General features: G+C 38.9%; 4 protein-coding genes across 9 annotated transcripts in view; 3 read left to right on the top strand and 1 right to left on the bottom strand.

The window, feature by feature from the left end:
• Rab3-gap (Rab3 GTPase activating protein) overlaps positions 1–10,732 on the bottom strand; it is a 313,138-nt gene extending 302,406 nt beyond the window's left edge. The window contains exons 1-19 of one of the 3 annotated variants that reach the window (XR_013085360.1): positions 10,515–10,732; positions 10,340–10,447; positions 10,148–10,229; positions 9,923–10,049; positions 9,654–9,843; positions 9,244–9,571; positions 8,522–8,965; positions 8,061–8,440; positions 7,590–7,967; positions 7,309–7,509; positions 6,848–7,226; positions 6,685–6,779; positions 6,345–6,593; positions 6,105–6,278; positions 5,845–6,026; positions 5,550–5,771; positions 5,177–5,467; positions 4,935–5,087; positions 4,618–4,854 (exon numbers count right to left, since the gene is read on the bottom strand). Coding sequence is in view for 2 of the 3 variants with exons in the window: in XM_076812945.1 (XP_076669060.1) it covers positions 4,702–4,854; positions 4,935–5,087; positions 5,177–5,467; positions 5,550–5,771; positions 5,845–6,026; positions 6,105–6,278; positions 6,345–6,593; positions 6,685–6,779; positions 6,848–7,226; positions 7,309–7,509; positions 7,590–7,967; positions 8,061–8,440; positions 8,522–8,965; positions 9,244–9,571; positions 9,654–9,843; positions 9,923–10,049; positions 10,148–10,229; positions 10,340–10,447; positions 10,515–10,599 (4,221 nt within the window). In the remaining variant the exon portion in view is untranslated. Of the gene's footprint in view, positions 1–4,509; positions 4,855–4,934; positions 5,098–5,176; positions 5,468–5,549; positions 5,772–5,844; positions 6,027–6,104; positions 6,279–6,344; positions 6,594–6,684; positions 6,780–6,847; positions 7,227–7,308; positions 7,510–7,589; positions 7,968–8,060; positions 8,441–8,521; positions 8,966–9,243; positions 9,572–9,653; positions 9,844–9,922; positions 10,050–10,147; positions 10,230–10,339; positions 10,448–10,514 lie in introns of those variants that run through there. The other 2 variants (XM_076812945.1, XM_076812946.1) reach the window with 2 other exon arrangements.
• LOC143369253 (acylphosphatase-2) lies at positions 126–4,509 on the top strand. Its single transcript, XM_076812955.1, has 3 exons — positions 126–490; positions 1,346–1,472; positions 3,456–4,509. The coding sequence occupies exons 1-3, from the start codon at positions 418–420 to the stop codon at positions 3,568–3,570; spliced, it is 315 nt and encodes a 104-aa protein (XP_076669070.1). The 5' UTR covers positions 126–417; the 3' UTR covers positions 3,571–4,509.
• A 285-nt stretch (positions 10,733–11,017) lies between the features above and the next one.
• Emb (exportin-1 emb) lies at positions 11,018–20,189 on the top strand. Of its 4 annotated transcripts, none has more exons than XM_076812948.1 (14): positions 11,018–11,306; positions 12,459–12,693; positions 12,775–12,969; positions 13,035–13,385; positions 13,483–14,202; positions 14,292–14,526; positions 14,661–14,824; positions 14,931–15,065; positions 15,147–15,290; positions 15,371–15,517; positions 15,675–15,923; positions 15,994–16,243; positions 16,319–16,569; positions 16,676–20,189. In XM_076812948.1, exons 2-14 carry the CDS (start codon positions 12,496–12,498, stop codon positions 16,820–16,822), a joined length of 3,186 nt encoding a protein of 1,061 aa, XP_076669063.1. In that variant the 5' UTR covers positions 11,018–11,306; positions 12,459–12,495; the 3' UTR covers positions 16,823–20,189. The 4 variants fall into 4 exon arrangements, with proteins under 4 accessions (XP_076669063.1, XP_076669064.1, XP_076669062.1 ...); XM_076812949.1 differs by lacking the exon at positions 11,018–11,306 and adding an exon at positions 11,355–11,650 and having other exon boundaries at positions 12,463–12,693; XM_076812947.1 differs by lacking the exon at positions 11,018–11,306 and adding an exon at positions 11,356–11,650.
• Positions 20,190–20,656: 467 nt separating this feature from the next.
• Positions 20,657–23,464, top strand: LOC143369249 (uncharacterized). Its single transcript, XM_076812951.1, has 8 exons — positions 20,657–20,950; positions 21,049–21,346; positions 21,456–21,609; positions 21,687–21,829; positions 21,897–22,093; positions 22,170–22,554; positions 22,625–22,873; positions 22,952–23,464. The coding sequence occupies exons 1-8, from the start codon at positions 20,861–20,863 to the stop codon at positions 23,353–23,355; spliced, it is 1,920 nt and encodes a 639-aa protein (XP_076669066.1). The 5' UTR covers positions 20,657–20,860; the 3' UTR covers positions 23,356–23,464.
• The last annotated feature ends 638 nt before the right edge of the window (positions 23,465–24,102 follow it).

A 24,102-nucleotide genomic window follows, 5' to 3' on the forward strand; every position in this document is an offset into this window, starting at 1 on the left:
CTTTGCGCCGAGCAATCCTCTGTGCGCTCTACTCGCCTACCCCCGAGCCCCTTGGACGTTAGAAGAGCGGCGGCGCGAGATGGGAAGGGCGCGGAATCGAAGGGCGATTAAAAATACTGTAAAGGGTCGCGGTATGCTCGAGGGTACGGGCGGCGCGGGTCGATCGATCGGGGATCGATCGCAATTGGATTTTTCCGCCGCGGAGTGGGGGAGTCTATTTGAGGCGTCGGGACGCCTTGGTGCAACGATTCAGAATCAGTCGGTAGGTCGCATCACGGGGAAAGGTGAAGTTGCCGTCGCACCGCGAACGGGACAAGATTATCTCGCAGTTGTTCGTCGCACGGTAGTCACGTTCCCGTGACGTCGCGTTTCGTGCCCTCGCGGGGTTGAAGGAGTGCAGCTCGCCAGGCGACAGGGATGGCTGCGGACGACCCTCTCCGCGACGAACCGTTAGTCTCCGTTGAGTTCGAGGTGTTTGGCAAAGTGCAGGGTAAGGGCGCAGCTTTATCGCTCGATCCGCGTTGCCGTTTCTTCCTCGAGCCTGCTCACCGTTGGTCCGTCGTCGCTCGACGCGTTTAGGGGCTCACCTCTGTCCACGATTCCCGTGAAATCATTGGCACGGCGACGCGTCAATTACGGGCCATCCCGGCGGAGCTTTCCTCGGGAATAATTGAAACGATATGGCGACAGGTACACGCGAGAAGCAAAACGGTACAGGGAACCGTGAATTGCTTCCTGTTGGATCCTGAATTTTCTTAGAAAATGTCGGATCGCGTGGCAGTGACGGATGACTTCCAATTTTCTGATCTACGCGATTTCAGCTGATTAAGTCGAGTATCCCTGCTTCTGGGAAACTCACCGCGAACCCGGCAATTATCGCGCTCCAGAGCAGCGAGCCACCGATGACGTGACTCCTCTTGCCATTTTCAGATTAATGGCTACTTTGATATATTCGGTACTTGGTTGAGGAGAAGGTGTGACTCCAGCCACCTCGAGCGATGTACCAACGTTAACGCACGCGGTTACCGTTCATTTTTCTGTGAAATCTATCTGCCCTCCACTGTGCCGCGTTCGTAACGCGAATTCGAAGTAACAGAAAGGTGACAATAATGCCCACGTGGAGTGGATAATGCCTTGTAGCTTCGGCGGGAGGCTTTCTCGAGACAGTTCTCTATTAATTGCTTTCGTATCGAGTATAGAGTCGAATTCTGTTTAGTTAAGACCCCCCACGGGCGGAGTGTTTCGCTGAACGCGAGGCGTGCGAGTGACCGAAACAACACGCTCGAGTGGAAACGGAATCGAGGAACGAGCGGACGAGTCTAATCGGGGTTTGGCTAATTTCTAGGTGTATATTTCCCAAAGTACGTGAGGGACCTATGCCTGCAATTGGGGATTTGCGGCTGGGTGAAGAACAGCAAGTCGGGCACGATCCTTGGGAAGATGCAGGGGCCACGGGCGCTCGTCGATCAGATGTGAGTTGCGATCCCTCGTGATCGAGATGCGTTCGCAAACCGTCGGGCGCCGAACGGCAAACAGCGCGAAACTTCATTTTTATTGAAATTTATCGGTTTCTGATTATCAAGAAACAGATAAAATAAGGCAAATTTGCACGGGCGTCTTTCACGCTCCACTTTCCTCGACGCGCGTCGAAGAAAACAAGCAAGGAAGACGCGGAATCGGTATATCGACTGCACCGAGGCCGTGCTATTTCCCACGGGCGGCAACAGTCGCAATTAAACTCTCGATGAATCACGGCCGTTAATGATACATCCAGCGTTTCCTTCTTTCCATGAATCCCTGACACGCGCTACCAACTCGCTGCTCCCTTAAAATCGCATGACCTTAGCAGCAAATTGACGAGCAACGGCCATTAGGTAGTTGGGCCTGGCTTTAATAACGATTTAATGAAATAATGGCGCGTAGCGCGTCGTCTCTTTCCTTCGTGACCTATCGCCGAATTACGCGAACGCGTTTCCAACAGCTTCGGAGCCGTCTGCGTAAACGATTCTTTGATAAATAATGCCCTTATTGCGCTGGAACGGTGCCGATACCACGATCGTTTAAAATCGATAAAGTATAGAAAACTTCGGGACCCGCTCGCGAAGTCGAATGATGTTGTTTAACAGGTTGTTTAATCAGACAACGCGAAAGAAGAGCGGCGAGCTTCGCTGTAAGGGACGCGCGATGAAAGAATAAGGTGGGAAGGATGTGATCGTTATTTAGAGATGTGAGCCAGACCTACTGATCCATATATTTCGCGGGTTACGCACGAGCGAAAGAAGAGCGCTACTAGGAAGACGAATTACTTCTCATCAAGAGGGAATGTCGTTAGGCGAATAAATATAAACGCGAACGCAGACACGGGTATGATAATTGGAGAACGTCCCACGAGGCTGGTTTCGCGGTCGGATTCACCATTGTTCGTGAACCTGAAGTTGAAGAAAATAGCTCGGTCGAGGACGGAACATCGGTTTCTGGCCTCCCCCCAAATGGGAATCCGCCGCTTCTTCGCGTGTATCTATTCAACGATATTTACGCAACAGCAACAATCGCTGTACAGTCACGATGCACTGTTCCTCCGAGGCATCCTTCGAGTACCCTTCCTTCAAATTATAATGCGGTATACGGGCTGCCTGAAGAACAAGTGGCCGCACCTTGAGAGCTCATTCCACCCATCTGAAGGATAAAAAAAGACATGAATACTTTTTAGCAAAAATGCTGGCAAGCTTAAATAATAATATAAAGCAGTGTAGTCGTCTCGAACTTTCAACTCCTCATCGCTCTTCTATTTGAGAATACGTCTTCGTAACTGAGAATAACTTCTATTACCGCGCAATTCGATAATTCCACTAGGTATTATTTTCCGTCGTTGTCCAGCTTCCTCGAGTTCAGGCTAGAATACCGATGACAAAAATCCGCGTCAGCTCGCCCCCGCGTTGTTGTCACGGGACAGCTGATCGACTTTAAAGATCCTACTTCGATACAGCCGCTTAAAATATCCGAACTCGGTCTGATTAGCCGCTAATTATAATCGCGTAGCATGCGAGACATCGTAGTCGCGAGGCATCGCAGACAGGCGCGCGTACAACCTTAAGCCGATCGTTATTTTGGCCAGTGATAACTTTTGCGCGGCCGTCGTTCGGCCGAGGAAACGTCGTCCACCAAATGACCTGATTAATCATCCTCTCAGGGGGAATCTAATTATCGCGCGCGAAGGACACGTGGAATCGTCAGGGCAGTGATTTCAATGCGCGGAAAGGACGAGCGATCGCAGGATTCTGTTGACCAGCGATCGACAGGATGAATCAAATCGAGCCCGAGGAATTTGATCTTATCTAGTATCTATCGGTGGCAGATCTGTGCAGGAATCGAAGAACCGTTTGGAAACCAGAACTCCATGGAACTCTGGAAATATATAGCAGAATTAGTTGCAAATGAAACGATTGTTGTTCCAGGACACAGTGGCTATCGGAAGTGGGAAGTCCGGACAGCCAAATTGAGCGGTGTGAATTCACGAACTGGGAAGGCGTCAGCAGGCTACAGTACAAAGGATATGCCATACGTTTTTAATAAAACGACACCTCTCTGACTTTACCGTACCTTCGGCAAGCGAATTGAATGAACAAGGTGCCTTCTGAAAATGCAGGCCAAAGGGCACCGACTTGTTTTAGAAATTGCAGGAATTACATAACATTGAGAGATTAGTAACATCGGAATTAGTACACCATCGCGATCTTCGTTCAAATATACATCCATTCGTAAAGTATCGTACGATCTTTCTGTAACGGGGCACGCGTCTTTGGATCTTCGAAATTCTGTATGTCTATATTTCGAATATAGGAAATTATGCGTTAAATTTAATTTTAGAAGCTTCGTAGCATTGTAAATAACCTGTTATGTAAAAAAAAAGTCTTTTCTAGTGCGTATATGTTGGGTTTTGAAAATGAAGGGCAATCTCTTTCCAGCGATACTGTTGTGCAGTTTGCTATTACTTTCACGAATTTCCGAAAGACTGCAAAAATTATGCACTCGTATAAAACTCTTGTACTCGAAGTAGCTGTATACAGGGTGATTCTACGTGACAGAGTAAGATAGAAATCAAGAGTGAAGAAATTGCGGTGGATGCTTCGTTTTTTAGTGATTAATGTTCGAAAACTCGGGTCAGGTATGCCTGCGGGAACGACAATTCGACAGCCAGTGGCGCACGTTGCGTAGATCACTAAGAGCGCGTACAGTTGTCGTTCTTCAGGCGTCCCTCGCACGAATTTTCCCACATCAATAACTAAAAAATGGAACCTCCATCGATATTTCGTTAGTACTCCTGATTTTCGTCTTATTTTCTCGCGCAGAATCACCCTATACCACCAACACTATATAATATTGATATGTACAAATCGTAAATCATGCTGCTACTGGTGTAAGACATAATACATAAGGAAATTGAAAAGTAATATTGTTAATGTGCCATCGATTTCTACCAAAATACAAATAAATTAATGATACACCGAATTCTAGTTCTTTAGTTCAGCTTTTTATTAAGTCTAGTGCGATACGTACATACATGATTTACAGACACATTTTATGTCCTTCGTAAAATATAAGATTCTGTGCTACGACCTTAAAACAAAACCGAAGCACGGGCAAACCTATTGATCTCGCTGCTTGCTACCAGTTAGCACCATCTTTCCGAGGGACTGTACATTATGAGAAGATTCTGAAAATCTCCGACGCTTCCAGCATCAGTTGAGCGAGACGGAAGTTCTCGTGGGTGGCGGGAAAGTGCGTGGCAATTCGTATTATCAAGTGATATGTACCATGTCTTGGGCAATTTGTGAAAACCGTATGCGTCATACCCTGGAGCAGATTAATCAGATTTACAATTGGTCAGGGTATGGTTACTACTTGAAATACATTTCACAACGCGTCCTACTTACCAGACTTTGTAGATACTCGGTGAGCGCGGGACTTACGTTGGAAACTTCCTTTAAAGTATCAGGTGTCTTCGAAAGGTACGCCATCATTCTTCGTCCAGCGATTGGCAGAAGGCTTACCGATAATCCTTCGACATCGTTCACTGCTGTAGCGACCTGTTCAATACTGCCAAATATGAAGTGTGCGCTTTCTCCATGCGGCGCGACTTTGTACGGTCAATTATAATTATGTTTACTGGACCCACCTCTTCCGCTAATCGATCGAAACCTTTCGTATACAGATTACAAACTTGATGTATCCTTAATTCGTCGTCGTTAATTTTCCACGTGAACGCTACTGTTTGACACCTGCTCATCCACTGGATAGCTTCTGTTGAATTTAACAAGTCGCTGTCCATGGTTTCTTGATGGATTAAATCCATTGACGCAGTGATTACCCGACTTAAAAACATGACTCTCAAGCGGTCCCTATTGTCGTCTCTGTACCACTTAAGCATCACCTGGTCCGTTATAGTTTGAAAGAAACACGGTTGCTCCTGTACATTGAAAAGTTAAATTTGTTACACATTGTGGCGGCCACGGTTCAAGGTTCCCATGTAATATCAGTATTTTGCTCACCACGGATTCGAATAGAGTTTCCAACGGTTTCACTAGTTTCAGATTAAAGTGTGCCATCATGTATAACACATTGGCCAACTGTAGATGTAGAAGCAGCAGGTCGTACCAGGCCGGTGCTTGGGAGATAGCTAGCGCAGCGAATGGCTGCGGACCGGAAGTACAACCATCCCATAATTCTTCAGACTTGACTATACTAGTTTCTCCAGCTTCGAATACTTCCGACTGAAGCAGAAATCATTCGAATAATTTGCGGCGCTGTGAAACTGCAGATAATCTTGGTTTCTGAAATGCTTACGTCAATGAATATCTCGAAAAACATGACGCAATTCTGCAAGAATGTAACTGATTGCACATCGGACAACCCGACTTCTTGTACACACATATTTTCCTTCGGTAGCCTCCCAAACTCATTGATCAATTTCGCAACCGCTTCCATTCGCTTTTTTATATGAACAGTCCACAGTAGACAGCAGACACCTATTTAAAGAGCGATTTGTTCGTAAAGATTACGGTAAACGTATATTTTTAGACACAAGAAATTCTTAACTGGTTTACCGTGTCTCATATGCTTCATTGGTATTTGTCGTAAAACGGATAACGCAGCCTCGAGAGATTTTAGTTGCGAAATATCTTTATTCCATGACATTGCGAATTCCCAGCATAAATTAGCTAACAGAACGCTACTTGTTAAACTATACGGAAAATGACGTTTCAACAATGTAAGTCGTTCTGAAAGTTTTAAAAACGATGTAAGTTCAAAGTGTTATAGGTAAGTGAAATAGCAAAATACTTTACCTAAAATGCATGTACTAGCAGTCGCATCACTTTTCACTTCAGTTCCGACTTCAACAGGCATCGCTGGAGCCTGTTTTGGATCGTTTTGTGGAACGTCGATGTTACTGGCTTCGTCCGAGGCACTCGTTACTTTTGGAGAGTCATTAGTTAACTGCATTTGATCAAACTCGATATCTGTTGTGTCTACTAAGTTAGCAGGATCGATACCCGTAGAAGCAATCCATTTTGCAACGATCTCTGACACGGAACCTAAATGAAACACGGCGGGCGAATAAAATTAATACATTGCAATTTACATGAAAATGTAATTATGCGCATGCATACTCATGTTGCTACACACCTTTTCCTTTCAGAAGTAGCGAGCCTAAGGAGATATCGAAATTTTCAAAAGGTAATGCAAAAAATTGTGTCGTGTTATCCGAAGGTGGTTGTTGACTGAAATCACGTATTGTTACAAATGATTCTGCAATGTTTTATTAGCAGTATATTTCAATGCCAATTACCTTAGGATGGCGTCTAGGATTGTAATATCTTCAAGATTGCCAATAAGTACTGTAAAATGGCAACTGTCTTTAGTAACATTTTCCCATTCGCCTGTTAAACTGTACACTTCATCGTCTAACTTTAATTTGCTAACGGTATCCTCGAGTTCTTTTCGTTCTAGTAAATCATCAGAATTGCTAACATCTTTTCCTTTAGCATTATTGTCTTGAGCATTGTTACTACACTTTTCTTTCAATTTCTCTACGGACATAGCAACAGCTCTGCACACTAGTGCAGCAATGAACGCATTAAAGGGATTCATTGAATCCGAAAGAATATTTCGAACGTTTCTCCACCATAAGGATATTTCATTATATTCCGCGCATATCTCTTCAACGCCTACGAGTAATACAATTAACATTAGAAAAGTGGCAAATCGATGATCATGCGTGCTAACCAACGAGCAAATTCAATTACTTACTAGCTATCGAACAAATAGCACTTAACAGCTGTGTAAATTCTTTCAGCTCCACTCCTGAGCACGTGTCTCTCTTTTTATCTAGCCAGTATATCAAAGCAAATTCCATTAAAACAAATGGTTCGATATTACTATTCACAGCAGCTTCCCTCCAAGCTTCAATTCTATCAGTCGAGTACATACAGCCTTCGTACATTATCCGAGCTATAAACAACAACAAAGTTTCAATTACAACATCAATAAATATAATACATATATCGAACGTGGTATATTAAGTTACTTACCAATCTCATGTTTCTTCTCTGATTTTACGCCTTTTTTAATATTTATCAACCCCGGTGTTCCAAATTCGAAACAAGATAAAAAGGCTACGAAAGTTCTGCCATCCTCTTTAAACTTTACTTTACTTTCCGTCTTAATATCTCTACATTTAAAGCTATTTATCGTATCGAACAATTTAAAAATTCTATGAACTTCCCTCTCAGAAGTTAACAAGATCGAGGCTAAATCTCTGCTACTCAAATCATTATCCGCGGTAGTAAGTCCATGATCCTTCGAGCAGTCGAATTGAGCTCTGATATGTTTATAAAATTCAATCATCTGTCGCAATGGTGTTGTTAAGAAGTACAGTGTTTTTGCCGCGGCCTCCATCTCCTCCTTGTCTGTAGTAGGCATATGTACAGATTACAGAATTAAATGATGCCTCGATTTATCTTGGCCAAGAGAAAAGTGTTGGCTATGAAATACATACGTACCATATGCACCTAGCGTTTTAATGAAACAGTTTGTGGCTAGGAGTAAAGCGTCGGGTGTAATGTTTTTATTTGTCATCAACATTTCTATTATTTGTACTTTTATTTCATTAGTCTTCAGGTCTGAACACACGCTTTGGATCTCTGACGCGAGTTTCTCATCGTCATACTCTTCTTTGCGTAAAAACGTCTTTAAATTTTTAAGGAGATGTATGTCGCGTGCCCTTTTCCCGTTCTTGCTACTGAGTGCGAAATGAAACGGGACAGTAATTTCTTTCAACCCTCCGAGGGGATCCATAAAAATGCATGAATATTGAGGCTTATTCTTTGACAAATGTGTACTATCATTCATACCAAAAAATCCGTAATTAATGTAAAGCAATCTGTATCGTGGAAATATTTAAGTAGTCATTTTACGCTGATTCTTAATTAAAGATCCTGTAAATAAACGACGCGTTACTCACCGCCCATGTTTACTAGCGGTAAACGTAGTGATTTTAGGACCCTGTTGGGTCCCCCATATATCTATTACTCCTCTCTTCGGAGAATAAATAACTAAAAACAAAGCGGAGCGCAATTGCGACGTTTGTTTAAATTTACTAAATGCTTTGTGCATTCCAGAATGTTTCTCTTCCTCCACTTCGATCCACCCGCATTGAGCATCACGATATCCCTTCCACATCCTCATGGCAATACCACGTCTATTATCTATTAAAATTACTCTACCCATCGCATCGGTTACTACTGATAACAGTTTACTTGGACTGGCTGTTACTGAATAACCCTGTCGTGTAATATCACTTAAGCCGAATCTACATGTCATTGGCTCGATTGGTTCATGAGCACTGGTTTTTGATGTTTCGTTTGACGCCTGGTGCTTTGAATTCCCCCAGCTGAGTGGGAACCAACTAAAAAAGAAATGGAAAGGAAATATTTAATACACCACAGAAGATTTCTTAGGACATATTGGAGAAAACATTTCGATCGAACTTTATGGTTCTCTCTAATCGTGACTTCTTACAATGAGACTAATGACATTACTAATATATGATGGATTAAATTTCGAGATCATTATTGCGAGAACTACGTTTCAACTTAGTCAAATAATGTACTTCACAAGCTCTCTTACAGGTGATATATCCCTCGATACTAAATGCATAACATGAATTTATTATGCAACACTCACGGAACAGCAGTTCCAATAGCGTTTGCTAATTTGCTGGCCATTGCTATCGCAACGTCAGATAACACCGGAGCTGCGCAGCCTTCTAACGCATAATGGAAACCAACAAATGGCCTTTTACCAGTTGCAATAACTAAACTGTGCTGGGGCGCACTGGATCTGTAAGACGCGTTGAATCCGCCACAAATTGAAGCTGTCATTAGATGATCGAAACTATTTACAGAAGTAGTACCTATCACTTCCGAATCATTAACAACATCTTGATTTTTATAACCCCATTTCTTATACGACAAATTTGTGAGAGGTGGTAGATCGTCGCAATTCGCTTGAACTGCAACAGAGAAACATTATTGCGAACGTCGAGTGTTAGTAATTACAAATCTCAAATTTTCAACGCAATCTCATCGCCGCACCTCTGGCCAAATAATTTCTGCAAGCTCTTAGCGTCGAGAATAATGGAAAACCTTGTAATACGCATACAACGCTGTTATAAATAATGTACACCTCTTCGGCCAAGCTGCTGTCCCCCGCACGAAAAGACTGGCATTTTATTCCTATGACTGGCTCCTTATGTAGCTGTTCTCCTAACAATAACGCACCCGTCTAAAACAGAGACAACTTTTAGATTATAGCATCGATATAAGTACAAAGACAACGACAACGATTATGAAATATAACTCACTTCGGTATAAAACCTAATAAAGCCAGTATTGAAGCCAACTATAATACACGTCCAATCTGGATTAGTACCGCCACTGGCTTTTCCCAAAGATAATAGAGGTAAACAAATCACAGATGTTATCCATTCGCTGAAAAACACTTTCAATATACGGACATATTTTCAAACGGATTTGTTACATTAGAATAGCACTAACTATGGCATAAAGTTATCGTAAAGAGGACTCACCTTGGCTCCTTTGCCACTTCCCCGTACCATATCATGTGGAATTTATTTTTTGTCTCGTCCTGCTCTAACGAATCCCACCTTGCTGATATGAAATTGCAATGTTAAATATCAATGTATTGGCAGTTTTTACTCCTACGTCTTAAACAAAGGACACATATGTACAGATGCGTGTACGTATGAAATGATACCTACAAATTAGCGTGATCATTTTTGTATTATACGCCATGGCAAGGACATCGCCTGTGGAGGACAGTGATATGAAGCAGTCTTGGAGTGGTAACACATTCTGCGGAATGTCAGCTGTAAAATGTTAGCATTGACGTTAGTCGTTCTTTTACATGTCAAACAACAGAACATGGTAATTTACATTTTTTGGTGGAATCGCCAAAAAGTACTTCCTTGATATTACTCGTGTTCATCAAATTTGCAATTCCCTTGATCTGACAAGACATGTCTAACGGACTGGACGATTTGCAATTACTCCAAACGTTATGGAATTCCGTTTGCTCGAACGTCGAAAGGTTGAAAGTACTACCAGCAACTACAGTCAAGCTATGCAACCCGTCGACAACGGCGCAAGCATGTCTGACAAAAAGATAATATATAAGGGGCGGCCGCATGTTTGTAAACAGGATAGTATATATTGCAGAGATTCTCGTTTGAGAATGGCAATTCCGCAGCCGCGAGCGGTTACCCATTCTTATCGCATCGACGATATGGTGCGAGTAGCAGGAAGGAAAGAAAAAAGGAATGATTGGGAAAGGGCATGGGAACGTATGAGCAATGTTGGGCTATAGGGATCGGAACGAGGATATTGAATATTTTATTCGTAGGAAACGTTAGGTACATTTCAAGTCAAAATGGAGAACACGTGTTGCATGACATCACGTGACGTAATTTGCGACGTTTGGAAACAGTCACTAGGATTTTCCTGATTGGGCAACAGAGATCGTCGGGGCCAATGAAATGGCCCGTCTCTCCGCAATGGTCCGCGTAACGTGTTCAGCCATTTTGTTATTATTTTCGAAAATCTTTAGGTTGGGTTTAAGGACGACGTAACCGCGGCCACTTTTCTCGTTTCACGTTGAAAGTTGAACGGAGAAAAACAAGAAGCCCGCATGGGATTTAAGGGACAAGGTTACGACGAACAGCAGCCTCGGTGGGTATCGTACATTTTACGAGTACGGAGCTCTTCTTCGCTGACGATCGTCGCAAACGGAGCAGAGACAGGAGAGACTAGCGAGAGAACGTGCGAGAGAGGGGGAGAGAGAGAGAGAGAGAGTGAGAGAAAGAGAGGGAGAGAGCGGGACAGTGATAGAGACGGTGAGGAACAGCGAGAGAGTGTGTGAAACGAGGAACGAAATTGGTCGCGCGCGGGAATCAGCGGTTGTTGTGTGTTTGGCCTTTTTCTGCTTGTGATTTACTGCGAGAGATTGTGATTGCTGGTGCGAGACGTGTGTTTTTTACTTAAGAAGCGAGAATCTACGTGCGGCAGTTGATGCGGTACGTTGAAACGTCGTTTGCCACACTTTTATACGTTGGATAACGACGCAATGAGTAAAGTGCACCCGGACAACAAAAACCAACAAATTCCGATGATCTGTCTATCGATATCCATACACCTCTATCACCGTTCGCTTATACTCGACTAAATGTATCCCGCGGGCCTACTTTTCATCCATGATTTATAAACATCGCTCACAATAAATTTCCACATAACCTTGTTTTGCGATTGTCAAATGTAGGTTAGGTCGAGCGGTCGCAGTGCGGTGACCTCCCTTGCTACACGTTAACAGCGATTTCCTCGTTTATTATTGCTTCTGTTCAGTTTCATTGTTTACATTACACTCGATTCATTTTCTTCACGTTTCTTTATCGAACGTCCCCAGCTTTGTTACAAAAGCAGAAATAAAATGGTCTTATGCGAATGGAAAGCAATATTAGTTGATACCGCTGTCTTTTATGATATCCCTACGATGTCTCTTCCATAGGGCTCTGACAATGTAAGACAAACGTTTTCTTTAAAATAACGAATCAACTCGTGCCCAAAGCGTACTATATTTACCAACAGAGAGAGCAGACTTTTCTTTACGATCTCAATCGTATTTTAAGACCTAGCACCAGAAATGTTTATTTTACTCGATTGTACCGAACTATGTGATGTCTGGAATATTTACCAATTTATGCAATAAATTAGTCTCTTTGTAAATGTGGTACTTTATGACATTCATGCCTAATGAGAATTTTATGCGCTACATTTATTTGATCTAGATGAATCCTGAACAATGATATCGAACGTAATTATTTTCAGATAGAGTGTATGAAAGCTGAACATTTTACAATAAATAATGGCAACTTTAGCAGAACAAGCATCTAAGCTTTTGGATTTTAATCAGAAGCTTGATATAACGCTTCTTGATAACATAGTAGGTTGTATGTACACTGGGATAGGCGAGCAACAAAGAGTTGCACAGGAAGTATTAACCACACTTAAAGAACATCCAAATGCATGGACACGTGTAGATACTATTCTAGAATATTCACAGGTAAATCCTTTATATTTAAAATTACTATTCCTCGCGAGCCTAATGGAACTTGCTCGCTGAAACGTGATCATTTATACGCAGAACCAACAAACAAAGTATTATGCTTTACAAATATTGGAACAAGTAATAAAGACACGATGGAAAGTATTACCACGAAATCAATGTGAAGGTATAAAAAAGTATATCGTAGGCCTTATCATAAAAACAAGCAGTGATCCAGAAACAATGGAGTCGTCTAAAGTTTATCTTAATAAACTAAATATGATTTTAGTCCAGGTAAGTTATTCAGAAAAGCGACCTCTTATCTTTTATCTAAATCGTGTGTTTCTCCTTTATCGTAGGTTTTAAAACGAGAATGGCCGAGGAACTGGGAATCCTTTATTGGTGATATTGTCGGTGCGAGTAAAACGAACGAAAGTCTTTGTCAAAACAATATGACAATTTTGAAACTATTGTCGGAAGAAGTATTTGACTTTTCTAGCGGACAAATGACACAAGCGAAAGCAAAACACTTAAAGGATACAATGTGCAGCGAGTTCTCGCAAATCTTTCAACTTTGTCAGTTTGTATTGGATAATTCGCAAAATGTTCCACTAGTAGCAGTTACATTAGAAACTCTTTTAAGGTTTTTAAATTGGATTCCCCTTGGGTATATTTTTGAAACGAAACTGATAAGTACTTTAGTATTCAAGGTAATTGAAACATCATTCCTCCTCTTCTTCTTCTTCTATATTACCAGCTTTCTCTTCTCCTTCTTCAACATAACCATCCCTGTTACTCTGTTTGCAGTTCTTAAATGTACCGATATTCAGAAATGTCACGCTAAAATGCCTGACGGAAATCGCTGCAGTCACAATAACAACGTACGACGACGTATTTGTAATGTTATTTATTAATGTGATGCGGCAATTAGAACAAATCCTACCGCATGACACTAATATCCGCGAGGCATACGCGGCTGGTCAAGATCAAGAGCAGAACTTTATCCAGAATCTAGCTATATTTCTTTGCACATACTTGAAGGAACATGGTCAATTCATAGAAAAGAAGCAATTAAACGAAATGCTGCTGAAGGCATTGCATTATCTCGTATTGATCTCTGAAGTCGAAGAGGTTGAGATATTCAAAATCTGTTTGGAATATTGGAGCGCATTGGCGATTGATTTGTATAAAGAAAATCCATTTGTGACTCCAGCACCGTTATTTACGGCTAAGAACATAGCAATTCCACCTAGGAGATTATTCTATTGTCCGGTTCTGACAAAAGTGCGGTACATTATGATTAGTAGAATGGCTAAACCCGAGGAAGTACTTGTTGTAGAAAACGAGAACGGCGAGGTCGTCAGAGAGTTTATGAAGGACACTGATTCTATTAATTTATATAAAAATATGAGGGAGACTCTTGTGTATCTTACTCATCTTGACTATATGGATACTGAAAGAATAATGACAGAAAAGCTACAGAATCAAGTAAATGGGTCGGAATGGTCTTGGAAGAATCTCAATGCGGTAAGTACTTGCGAAAAGATGTACAATGTACAGACTTGTTGACGAGGATGCCACTTTATGCTAACAATTTTTATCATTTTGCCTACTAGTTATGTTGGGCAATAGGTAGTATTTCCGGCGCGATGCATGAAGAAGATGAAAAGCGATTTTTAGTAACTGTGATCAAGGACCTCCTTGGTCTTTGCGAACAGAAAAAAGGCAAAGATAACAAAGCTATCATTGCCAGCAATATTATGTATGTAGTCGGACAATATCCGAGATTTCTCAGAGCACATTGGAAATTTTTAAAGACTGTTGTAAATAAACTGTTTGAATTTATGCATGGTAAGAATTATTGTGTCATACATGACGTATTATGGAATACGAATGAGCTAGTGTATATCGTGACTAAATGTAAAATAATGGTAAATAATGAAACCGAGATTATGTCGTATGTAATTCTTAAACATTTGTTACAGAAACCCACGATGGTGTGCAAGATATGGCCTGTGACACGTTCATAAAAATAGCACTAAAATGCAGGCGACATTTTGTTACAGTACAATTAGGGGAAGCATTACCATTTATCGAAGAAATCCTTTCTACTATTAGTAGCATTATCTGTGACCTTCAAACGCAGCAGGTAAAACGATGGAATAAAATAAAAGAAATCGTATTTTTTATAAAATAGATAGCGGAATATGAAATCGAAGATTTTCTTATTAAATGCTCCATCAATCGTAATCTAGGTACACACATTTTATGAAGCAGTTGGTTACATGATAAGCGCGCAGTCAGATACTGTAATTCAAGAACAGTTAATAGAAAAGTACATGCTTCTACCAAATCAAGTTTGGGACGATATCATAAGTCAGGCGTCTAAAGTGAGTAATACGCAAGAAAGCAGCATTTCCCTATAATCCCTCTTGGTTTTGGCTAGCGTAATATAAATATTTTCCTTTTAGAATGTAGATGTGTTGAAAGATCAAGAAGCTGTAAAACAACTTGCTAGCATTTTAAAAACAAATGTCAGGGCTTGCAAAGCGCTTGGGCATCCATACGTGATACAATTAGGAAGAATATATTTAGATATGTTGAACGTTTATAAGGTATGTTCATAACATCCGATAACGTATGTTAACGTATCCAATGTTTTATTTAACTGTTGTGTATGTAACTTTTACCACAGGTTATGAGTGAGAATATAAGTGCTGCAATAGCTTTAAATGGTGAAACGGTAATGGAACAATCTTTAATTAAAAGTATGAGAGTAGTCAAGAAAGAAACATTAAAATTGATCTCGGATTGGGTCAACAGAACAACCGACCATCAAATGGTAAAATGCTTCTTCTTCTATGCAAAAGTGTCCCGCAAGACCGCCCGTAGTTCTTAAAGTACACTTAGATGTTGCACACAAGAACTACGTAATTTAGTTATTATTATACTTTATGCATGAGATCAAAGTAACATTATGCATTGTATATATTTGCCAGGTTTTAGAAAACTTTATACCACCACTATTAGATGCTGTATTATTGGATTATCAGAAAACAAATGTTCATTGTGCTCGAGAACCAGAGGTACTCAGTGCTATGGCCACTATCGTAAATAAATTAGAAGGTCACATCACCAGTGAAGTGCCGAAAATATTTGACGCTGTATTCGAGTGCACTCTAGAAATGATTAACAAAGATTTCGAAGAATTTCCAGAACATAGAACGAATTTCTTTTTACTTCTACAGGTAATTATCACGACTATTATTATTATAAAAACATGTATATCGCAGTGTCTTAAATTCTTCTCTATTTTAGGCAGTGAATATTTACTGTTTCCCCGCGTTCCTTTCAATCCCGCCAGCACAATTTAAACTTGTTCTTGATTCGATAATTTGGGCCTTCAAACATACGATGAGAAACGTTGCAGATACGGGGCTACAAATACTGTTCCAGCTTTTGCAAAATATTGAAAACGAGCAGGCTGCTCAAAGTTTCTATCAAACCTATTTCACAGATATTCTTCAACACATATTTAGCGTAGTCACAGACACGTCTCATATAGCAGGTAGATATATAGCACAGTGTTACTATTTTTATTGATCTGTACATAAGTAAGTAACTCTCGATTATGATTGTCCAGGTCTTACCATGCACGCGACTATTTTGGCATACATGTTCTCCTTGGTCGAACTCGGGCGGATTCAGGTGCCGTTGGGACCTGCACTAGATAATGTATTATATGTTGAAGAATTTGTTGCAAGATTGCTTAAAGCAGCGTTTCCACATTTAACTGATAATCAGATACAAATAACTGTACAAGGTTTGTTTAATCTTGACCAAGACATACCTGCGTTTAAGGAACATCTCAGAGATTTTCTTGTTCAGATTAGAGTAAGTATTAATAGCGCTCTTTTCTTTTTCATTATCCTCCGGATTTACGTAAACAAATTAATTCATATGATTTATATATATATATATATTCTTCTGCATTTCTAAGGAGTATACTGGTGAGGATGATTCTGATCTGTATTTAGAAGAGAGAGAGAATGCATTGCGGTTGGCGCAGCAAGAGAAAAGGCGACAACAAATGGCAGTTCCAGGAATACTTAATCCCCATGAGATACCGGAAGAAATGCAGGACTGAATTACCAATCGTCTTTGTTATTCGTTTCCTGCACATCTCAATGAGAAACATTCTGTTACAGAGTCTATCGTATCCTTTGATCTGCAACTTTCCCCGCAACATGTACCACGACTACCATCCAAATGGATATACATTATTATATACTTTTTAAAGTCGAGTTTACAATATAACATTCTTGTTGAGGAGGTAAGCCCGAAACGTGGTGATTGTTTGTCTGTTATGCGATTTTAATAGAATTGAAACTTCTGTTGTGGGTAACAAGCGAAATACATGCTGAACCAATACTATTTAATGTGATAATATGGTTTCTGTCCTCTACAAAACAAGTATACCACAAAAGATTACCATGATTTTCAAAAATCGGATGGAAAGAGCCTCTACTAAAAGCATTTCTCGATCGCAAACACAAAATCTTCTTATATATGTAGTCTGTATTTTTAACATTCAATAGTAATTATAATTAACTGATAATCGTATTGCAATGGAAAGAACAACAATACTATGTATAATACCGGTATGTATATTAAATTGGAAGCTGTTAAACTGTTTTTCAAAGATAAATTGGATTTGAATTGCACTGCGTGCCGCGTATTACGCATAAAATAGCATTGTTTCAGCAGTTCTAGAGGATGTTACGCGTATATGTGTGTTTTTATCTGCATAAAGTTGTATGATAATGCTATTATTATTACTATATATAGATATATAGATATATGATACATTGCAAGTCATACGGAAGAATTTTGTAAATTAAACGAAATTTCACACATAGCATTTGTTTAGGTTTCACTTCTCTGATAATCCCTATATATTCATAGATTGATCGTGAACGCGTTCAGGGTAAAACAGTATATTTTTGTTATATTTAACGAAATATAAGTAAAACGAAGGAATAACTACACTTAGGGTCTGTCTTCTCTCAATACGTTGACGTGCATTCGGCTCTCTTGAAAGACAACAGTACATAACTTTAAAATACCGCACTCCGCGAGGAGGAAATCGCGTTAGTATTTATGTTAATTGATATAAAACTTTTGTTCCTTCCACTTTACGAGATATTACTTTTATCAGTTTCCAACGCGACAGAACTACTCGCACAGTCACTGCCAGTTTTGTAAATCTAGAACGTGAAAGTGTTGAATGAACTTAACAGTTGAATGAATACAGATGACAAAATAGTAAAAGATATTTTCCGTAACTATGTCCTGTTTGCAATATGAAAGGTAGTATTACGTCGGATGATATGCAATATTAATTAGAATCTCAAGGTTTCGAAGCTAAATTTAATTGGATTGGATCAATTTATATTGCGCACTTTTCGGCTACTTCAGTATGATTGAATATTTTGTACAGTGATCCGTACATTTAAATCCAGGTCTCAAAGAAAGGCAAATTTCCTTATTGTTTGAGCTTGCCTCCTCCACAATAAATGTTACAGGAGCTTTAAATTACGAGTCACAAATAATCTTAACCGCATGGTAACACAATCTAATACATGTTTCACATTGGTATGTGACCAGATAGAAGAACTGTGAAGGTAGTAAACGATTAAATAAATAAAGAAATTTCATTAAAAAGGGAAGAAAAGAACAACTCTTTGCGTGAAAATATAAACGTAAAACGATTATAACATGCTTGGCTCTGTTCGCGAATGAAGAATTGTTTCTCGGGAGTCGCATTTTGAAATCTCTACTGTTTAACAAAGTCCTGTGTTCGAGGGTAGCATTATCATTATGGAGATACGTACTGCCGTTATCGCACTTTTTTCAGAATGGATGGGAATATGAAACCGATATCACAAACAGAATTGTAACGGATGTGTATATTGTCGGTGCATTTTATTAATGAAACGTCAACGATTTGTATCATACAAATTAATTTTGAGAAGTAGCTCTGCTTGAAACCCCGAAGCCATTACATTTGATACTATGCGACTCGGGTCTCAAGCTAGGCAGCTATGACTGCAAACAAAAGGATTGAAAGGAAAGAGAGAGAGAGAATCAATGTAACTTCATTTCATTGTTTTCTTCTTTATTTAGTAGGCTGTATTTATTTGCAACCGGTATTGCAAAATATACAAAAAAAAAGGAAGAAAGAAAAAAGAAACGAACTTGACGGCATTTTTCAAACAATTCATGGTATACTTTGTGTAAACTTTTATTGCAAACAAATTTATTTGTACGAATAGATGTAATAAGTTACAGAATGTATTTAGTCATACATAGTTGTGTATGTGATAAGACTACGTGTAATGAAGAAAGTGCTTAAAAGTCGTAAGATATCGAAATAATAATCGTATCTAAAGAATAAAACTGCAACTAAATGTTTTATAAAGCTGTTCGTTTGTTATAAGAGAGTCCTAAATTTAGTAAGGTTTTTACAGTATAAGTGATTTTGGACGTAAATAAGTACAGCTAAGACGCAAAAATGGTACGATGTGTGTATCCTTTTTGTTACGTATAACCAATCTTTGACCGACTGGGACATGTTTTCTGGAGAGTGCAGAACAGTGGGAACAGATTCGTTTTTTCCAAATTAACGTAAACAGGAGCGGAGATTTGGTGAACCGTATTGAAAGCTGGGAACTACGGATGCGTAAGAGATGCATAATATTGTGTACTATATTGCCGCGAACAAAGAGACACCAGAATTCTGATCTTTACATGAACGCAAGAAACGATATCAGTGTTCGAACTCTATGATGAAATTTTTCTCGTACAGCCAGGATATTGGAACAGACATTGCAATTTACTTTCGAATCGGTGCACAGTAAACAGAAAATACTTTGATACTTATGTTTATACGATTGCAATACATCGACACAGTTTTATGTGGATTTTTCCGAGTGATGATCGATCTGAGGAAGATCTCTCGCTCTCCCTGGAATTTCGTTCAATTTGGAGAGGAAGTAACAAATAGATTTTGTAAGCTGTTGAATGATGGCATTAAACTTATAAGTTGTCGGGGATCATGTGACATAGTTGTGAGTACTGAGTACATAGTTATGGAATGGTCCGTCACGCGTGTTTGAATGAGTGGATGTATAAGTTAAGAGTTCTACCAGTTATTCATTATAACGACAAAAATATGTAAAGAGTTTAATAATACTTACTAATAAAATAAAAAAATGCCACTATAATAGCGCTTCGTACGTTTGCTGAGATCATTGTGTATAAACAGTTAGTAATTTCTTCATTTTTCTTTTCTTATATAAATAACTGTCTTTTCTGTGGATACTGTATCATTTTCTATTTTCACACATTCACCTTGTGCTTTAATGAAACTCGACGGTTTCATAAAAATCTTATTGTCATGCAAAACGTAATTCTCATGTACAACAGACGTAATTAAATCTCATTGAAACATTCACATGGATCTTACGCTTCCCTACTCTGACAACAAACAAAACGTAAAATAATTTTCCGATATCATGCGCGTAATACTAAAGTACTGTTTAAACTTGTGATTTTTCAATTAACTTGTTCAAGAGTAATACTAATATCTTTCAACGAAATGCTTGGCGAAATATAAATTCAAAATGCATTTGATCTCAAAGATTCACGCAGAATGAAATACTTAAATATTGATGTTAACCGATTCATTTCGCGTATAATTAATCGGTCCGCGTATTATTTGAGCGCGGTGTTCAAAAGTTTAAAATTCAAATCAAATCTTTATGCGCTTCAAATGTTTAACGGCTCTCACCGCCAGAGGGAAACTGACACCAGCTAATTTCTCGCAAGTGTTCAGACTCGACATCCTGTATTTAAATCCCTTGAAAACTACAAACTCGCACAGACAGTACACCAGTTAATACGTCAGTTTCCTTTCTATAGCACAGTACGTAGAAGCTTTTAAAATTCAAATGTTTTCACGTATGTCAGTTATATTACCGGTTACGATTTTCGTACGTCTCGTATTATTAAGTGTTTATAGATTGATTGAAATACATACGGCTAAAATATTTATTCGATATTATTATTTAATTTAACGTTACGTACTTTTTTAGACAATTATTAACAATTTTATATCGATGCGATGGCCGTAAGCGCGTCTCTTCACCGCAATGTATCGTTGTTGTCTAAGAGAATTCTACCTAGTGATGAGTTTAAAAAACATTTTCGTGAGGTAACATATTAAATGCAACGAAACAAACATACCGAAGATAGCACTTTACCGATCTTCTACCTTGTAAACATTTCTGTCACGAATCCTTTTATTTTCAGGGTATGTTCGATAAACCCAATACAGCTGGATTTTTACACACCTCTCACTACTTGCTAAGTGTGTATGATTCGGGGCATTTTCAAAAGCTAGTGCAATGGCCGGTGCCATGCAAGAAAACCGAAGCGAAATATCGTAACATTGTTAAAGACTATTTAACAACTATATCCGCAGAAAATCCTGACATTGGTTTCCCAGTCATACTTACGTCTCACTTAATTCACGCAGGTGGAAATAAGTTCACGATCATTATGTGGAAGTTGTCCGAAGTTGTAGTGAGAAAGTATATCGCATTAGAAGGTAAGATACTTCGCACAGGAGATAGGCAACTATATTCAGCAAATAGTAGTAGTACTTGATATTTTAAATTTTACACTGTTATAATTCATATCACCTGTTTTTTTTGTAGCTACCTATAGCGTTATGTTTGCGCCACAAATGGGGACCAATAGGAATTTAACGAAGAAATTTTTACAAGAAACTAATGCAAAAATTAGTTCCAGTATATTGGATCGGCATAAGGAGTTATTAGAAATGGAGAAAACAGTTAAATCTGTTTTCGAGTAATGTGCCTCCTTATATTCATACATGTGTATCATGGTCTTAATTAAATATCTAATTCGGTCGCCTGAATTTTCAGGAACGAGAAGGAAGAATTGACTAACATTAGAACGGAGATTTTTGAGAAAGAACGGTTGATTATGACCGTTTCAAACGAAGCTCCTGTTCATGCTTTAATTAAGAAATGCTTACTAGATGTAGACGATGCACATGTGATACAAAGTTAGTGTATTACGAGTGTATATCGTAATTTTAATTCCTGCGAGTAATAATTGTATGTAAATTTTAGTGTGGAAGAAGAATATATGTAAAGAGACGAGTCATGTAAAGAACAAGAATGGCGTGTTAAGAAGAATAGAAGAACTTAGTCATAAAGTAAATAAGATAATAATGGACAATAACAGTGACATAAACGTGTTAGATGCGAAGCAATTCCAGAAAGTAAATTATTCGGAAGTTTCCGAATCATTTTCGTGTGACATGCAAGTAAGTGCTCCAACACGAAAGTAACAGTAGTTGCTATTAAAATACGAAATACTCAAAAGATCATTTCGAATTTCAGTGTCTCTTATTTCAATTATATAAAAACGATAGATTAATATTACACAATTTCATTTTACTATTCAATTCACTGCTAAGCAAATTGTATCAGCGATTGAAATTATATACACTAGAAGCATTTTCGGAATGTTTATTGCAAATAGAGGCAAGTTGCAAAGATGCAAAGTCGGCGTTAGATATTTTTCAAACGTATTTGTCGAATATCAGAACGATGATGTTGGAAGTACAAAGTTTATGTCAGACGAATGCAGCACAGACTTATGACGATGTGCTGCCTGTAATAAACGATATGGTTTTAATTTCGTCGCCTCTTATTAAAATCGATTTCAATTCTAACGACGATGAGAGCGACTTACTGAAACGATTACAACTTACTCCGGTAGAAGGTAGGATTGGTATAGTTTACAAATGTGTTGGAAATATTATGTATACGATATGTATAAAAATACTTTTCAGCTACGTACAAGTCGTTATTTTCAAGATACGACCGTTCGAAACAAAATCACGCTTCGCATGGATCGAACTTAAGAGGAAACTTTATGGTATCCCGAATTAATTTTGATGATACAATTTCATCTATAAACAGCGAGAAACAGTCGTTACATACACGTACGATGTCGTGTAAAAGGAACTTATCCTCCTGCAAACAAGCGGAAAAATATTCTCGGTTATTTTCTAGTCGTATAACAAGAAATGACAGAGCAGGTTTGTAGATATAGAATTCCTGTTGGTTGAACTGTTCATAGCAGGACACTAAGATTTCACTTCCTTTCTTTTTCACAGCAAACTCAAGTATAATTTCTATACCCTGTTCTTCGAACGCGAACTCGACTGCGATTGCAAACGCAATTGATGAAGAAATGCACGATATATCGGAACTCTCTTTGAATATCTCGAATAAAAGTATTTGCAACAATAGTATAAACATTGTCACCCCTGTAAAGTCGACCGCGAAACAAGAAAGTAAGTCTAGCGATACATCCGAAATGGATGACGTGGTAAATGCTCTCCCGTGTAAACCTAACGTGTTAGATATATGTGAAACAATAGAGGTAGAATTCACAAAGAATTGTGCCGATAGAACGAACGAAATTGAAAAACCGAAACCAAGAAGGCGCTCGATCGGCGACTTGGTTGAACGTTATAAAAAACTACTTGGGCGCAGCAGTCGTACACCCGAGTCCTAAAGTCAGTTGTGTAAAATACGATAACGAATAACCGTAAGAACTGACAAATTGTAGAACTAACTATTTAATAGCATGTTTGGAAAGAAATATATTTTCATCTCTCGCTTAATAGTATTACTTGATTATCTTCTGATTAGAAATATATAAATATCTATCGGATGAAATTTTGAACATGTTTACATTCTAATTACACTTCATACGTGTTTCTATATCATAAAATTGTAAATAATATTGTTAACGTATTTGTTTTTTATTTTGAATTTTCCATTTCAATCGACCTCTCCTAAGAAGTATTAACATATTTCTAGAAAATGTATGCATTGAAGAACAGGGGGAAATAATCACAAATATTTAGGAACGTATCAAGGGTGCATATTTTAAAATTCAACTGCAAAAATACATAAATATCATTTTTTGAAAATCGATATTTCATTCGTTTTTCGTGGTTATTTTTCGGAGAATGAAATTCAAGCAAAATACATGAAGTCTTAAGCTCGTCTTATTCAAATAAGGCGAACTTTGTTAAGACATGCTTAAGCAACAACTGATAATACCACCCCTCGTCTGCGATTTAGTTTCAATTTGCACCGTTGTTAGCGATGTAATCTGTTTCCGTTCTGAATCGATAATATCGGGTGTTACACAAAAATGGTAAAGGGTGCACGATCCCCAAATCAAATAATAAATTTGACCTTAGAATTGCTTAGAATCTAGTGTTTAGATGTTAGGTCTATCCTACGCATCGTC

Source organism: Andrena cerasifolii, chromosome 5 (genome assembly GCF_050908995.1).
Source record: "Andrena cerasifolii isolate SP2316 chromosome 5, iyAndCera1_principal, whole genome shotgun sequence".
NCBI lineage: Eukaryota > Metazoa > Arthropoda > Insecta > Hymenoptera > Andrenidae > Andrena > Andrena cerasifolii.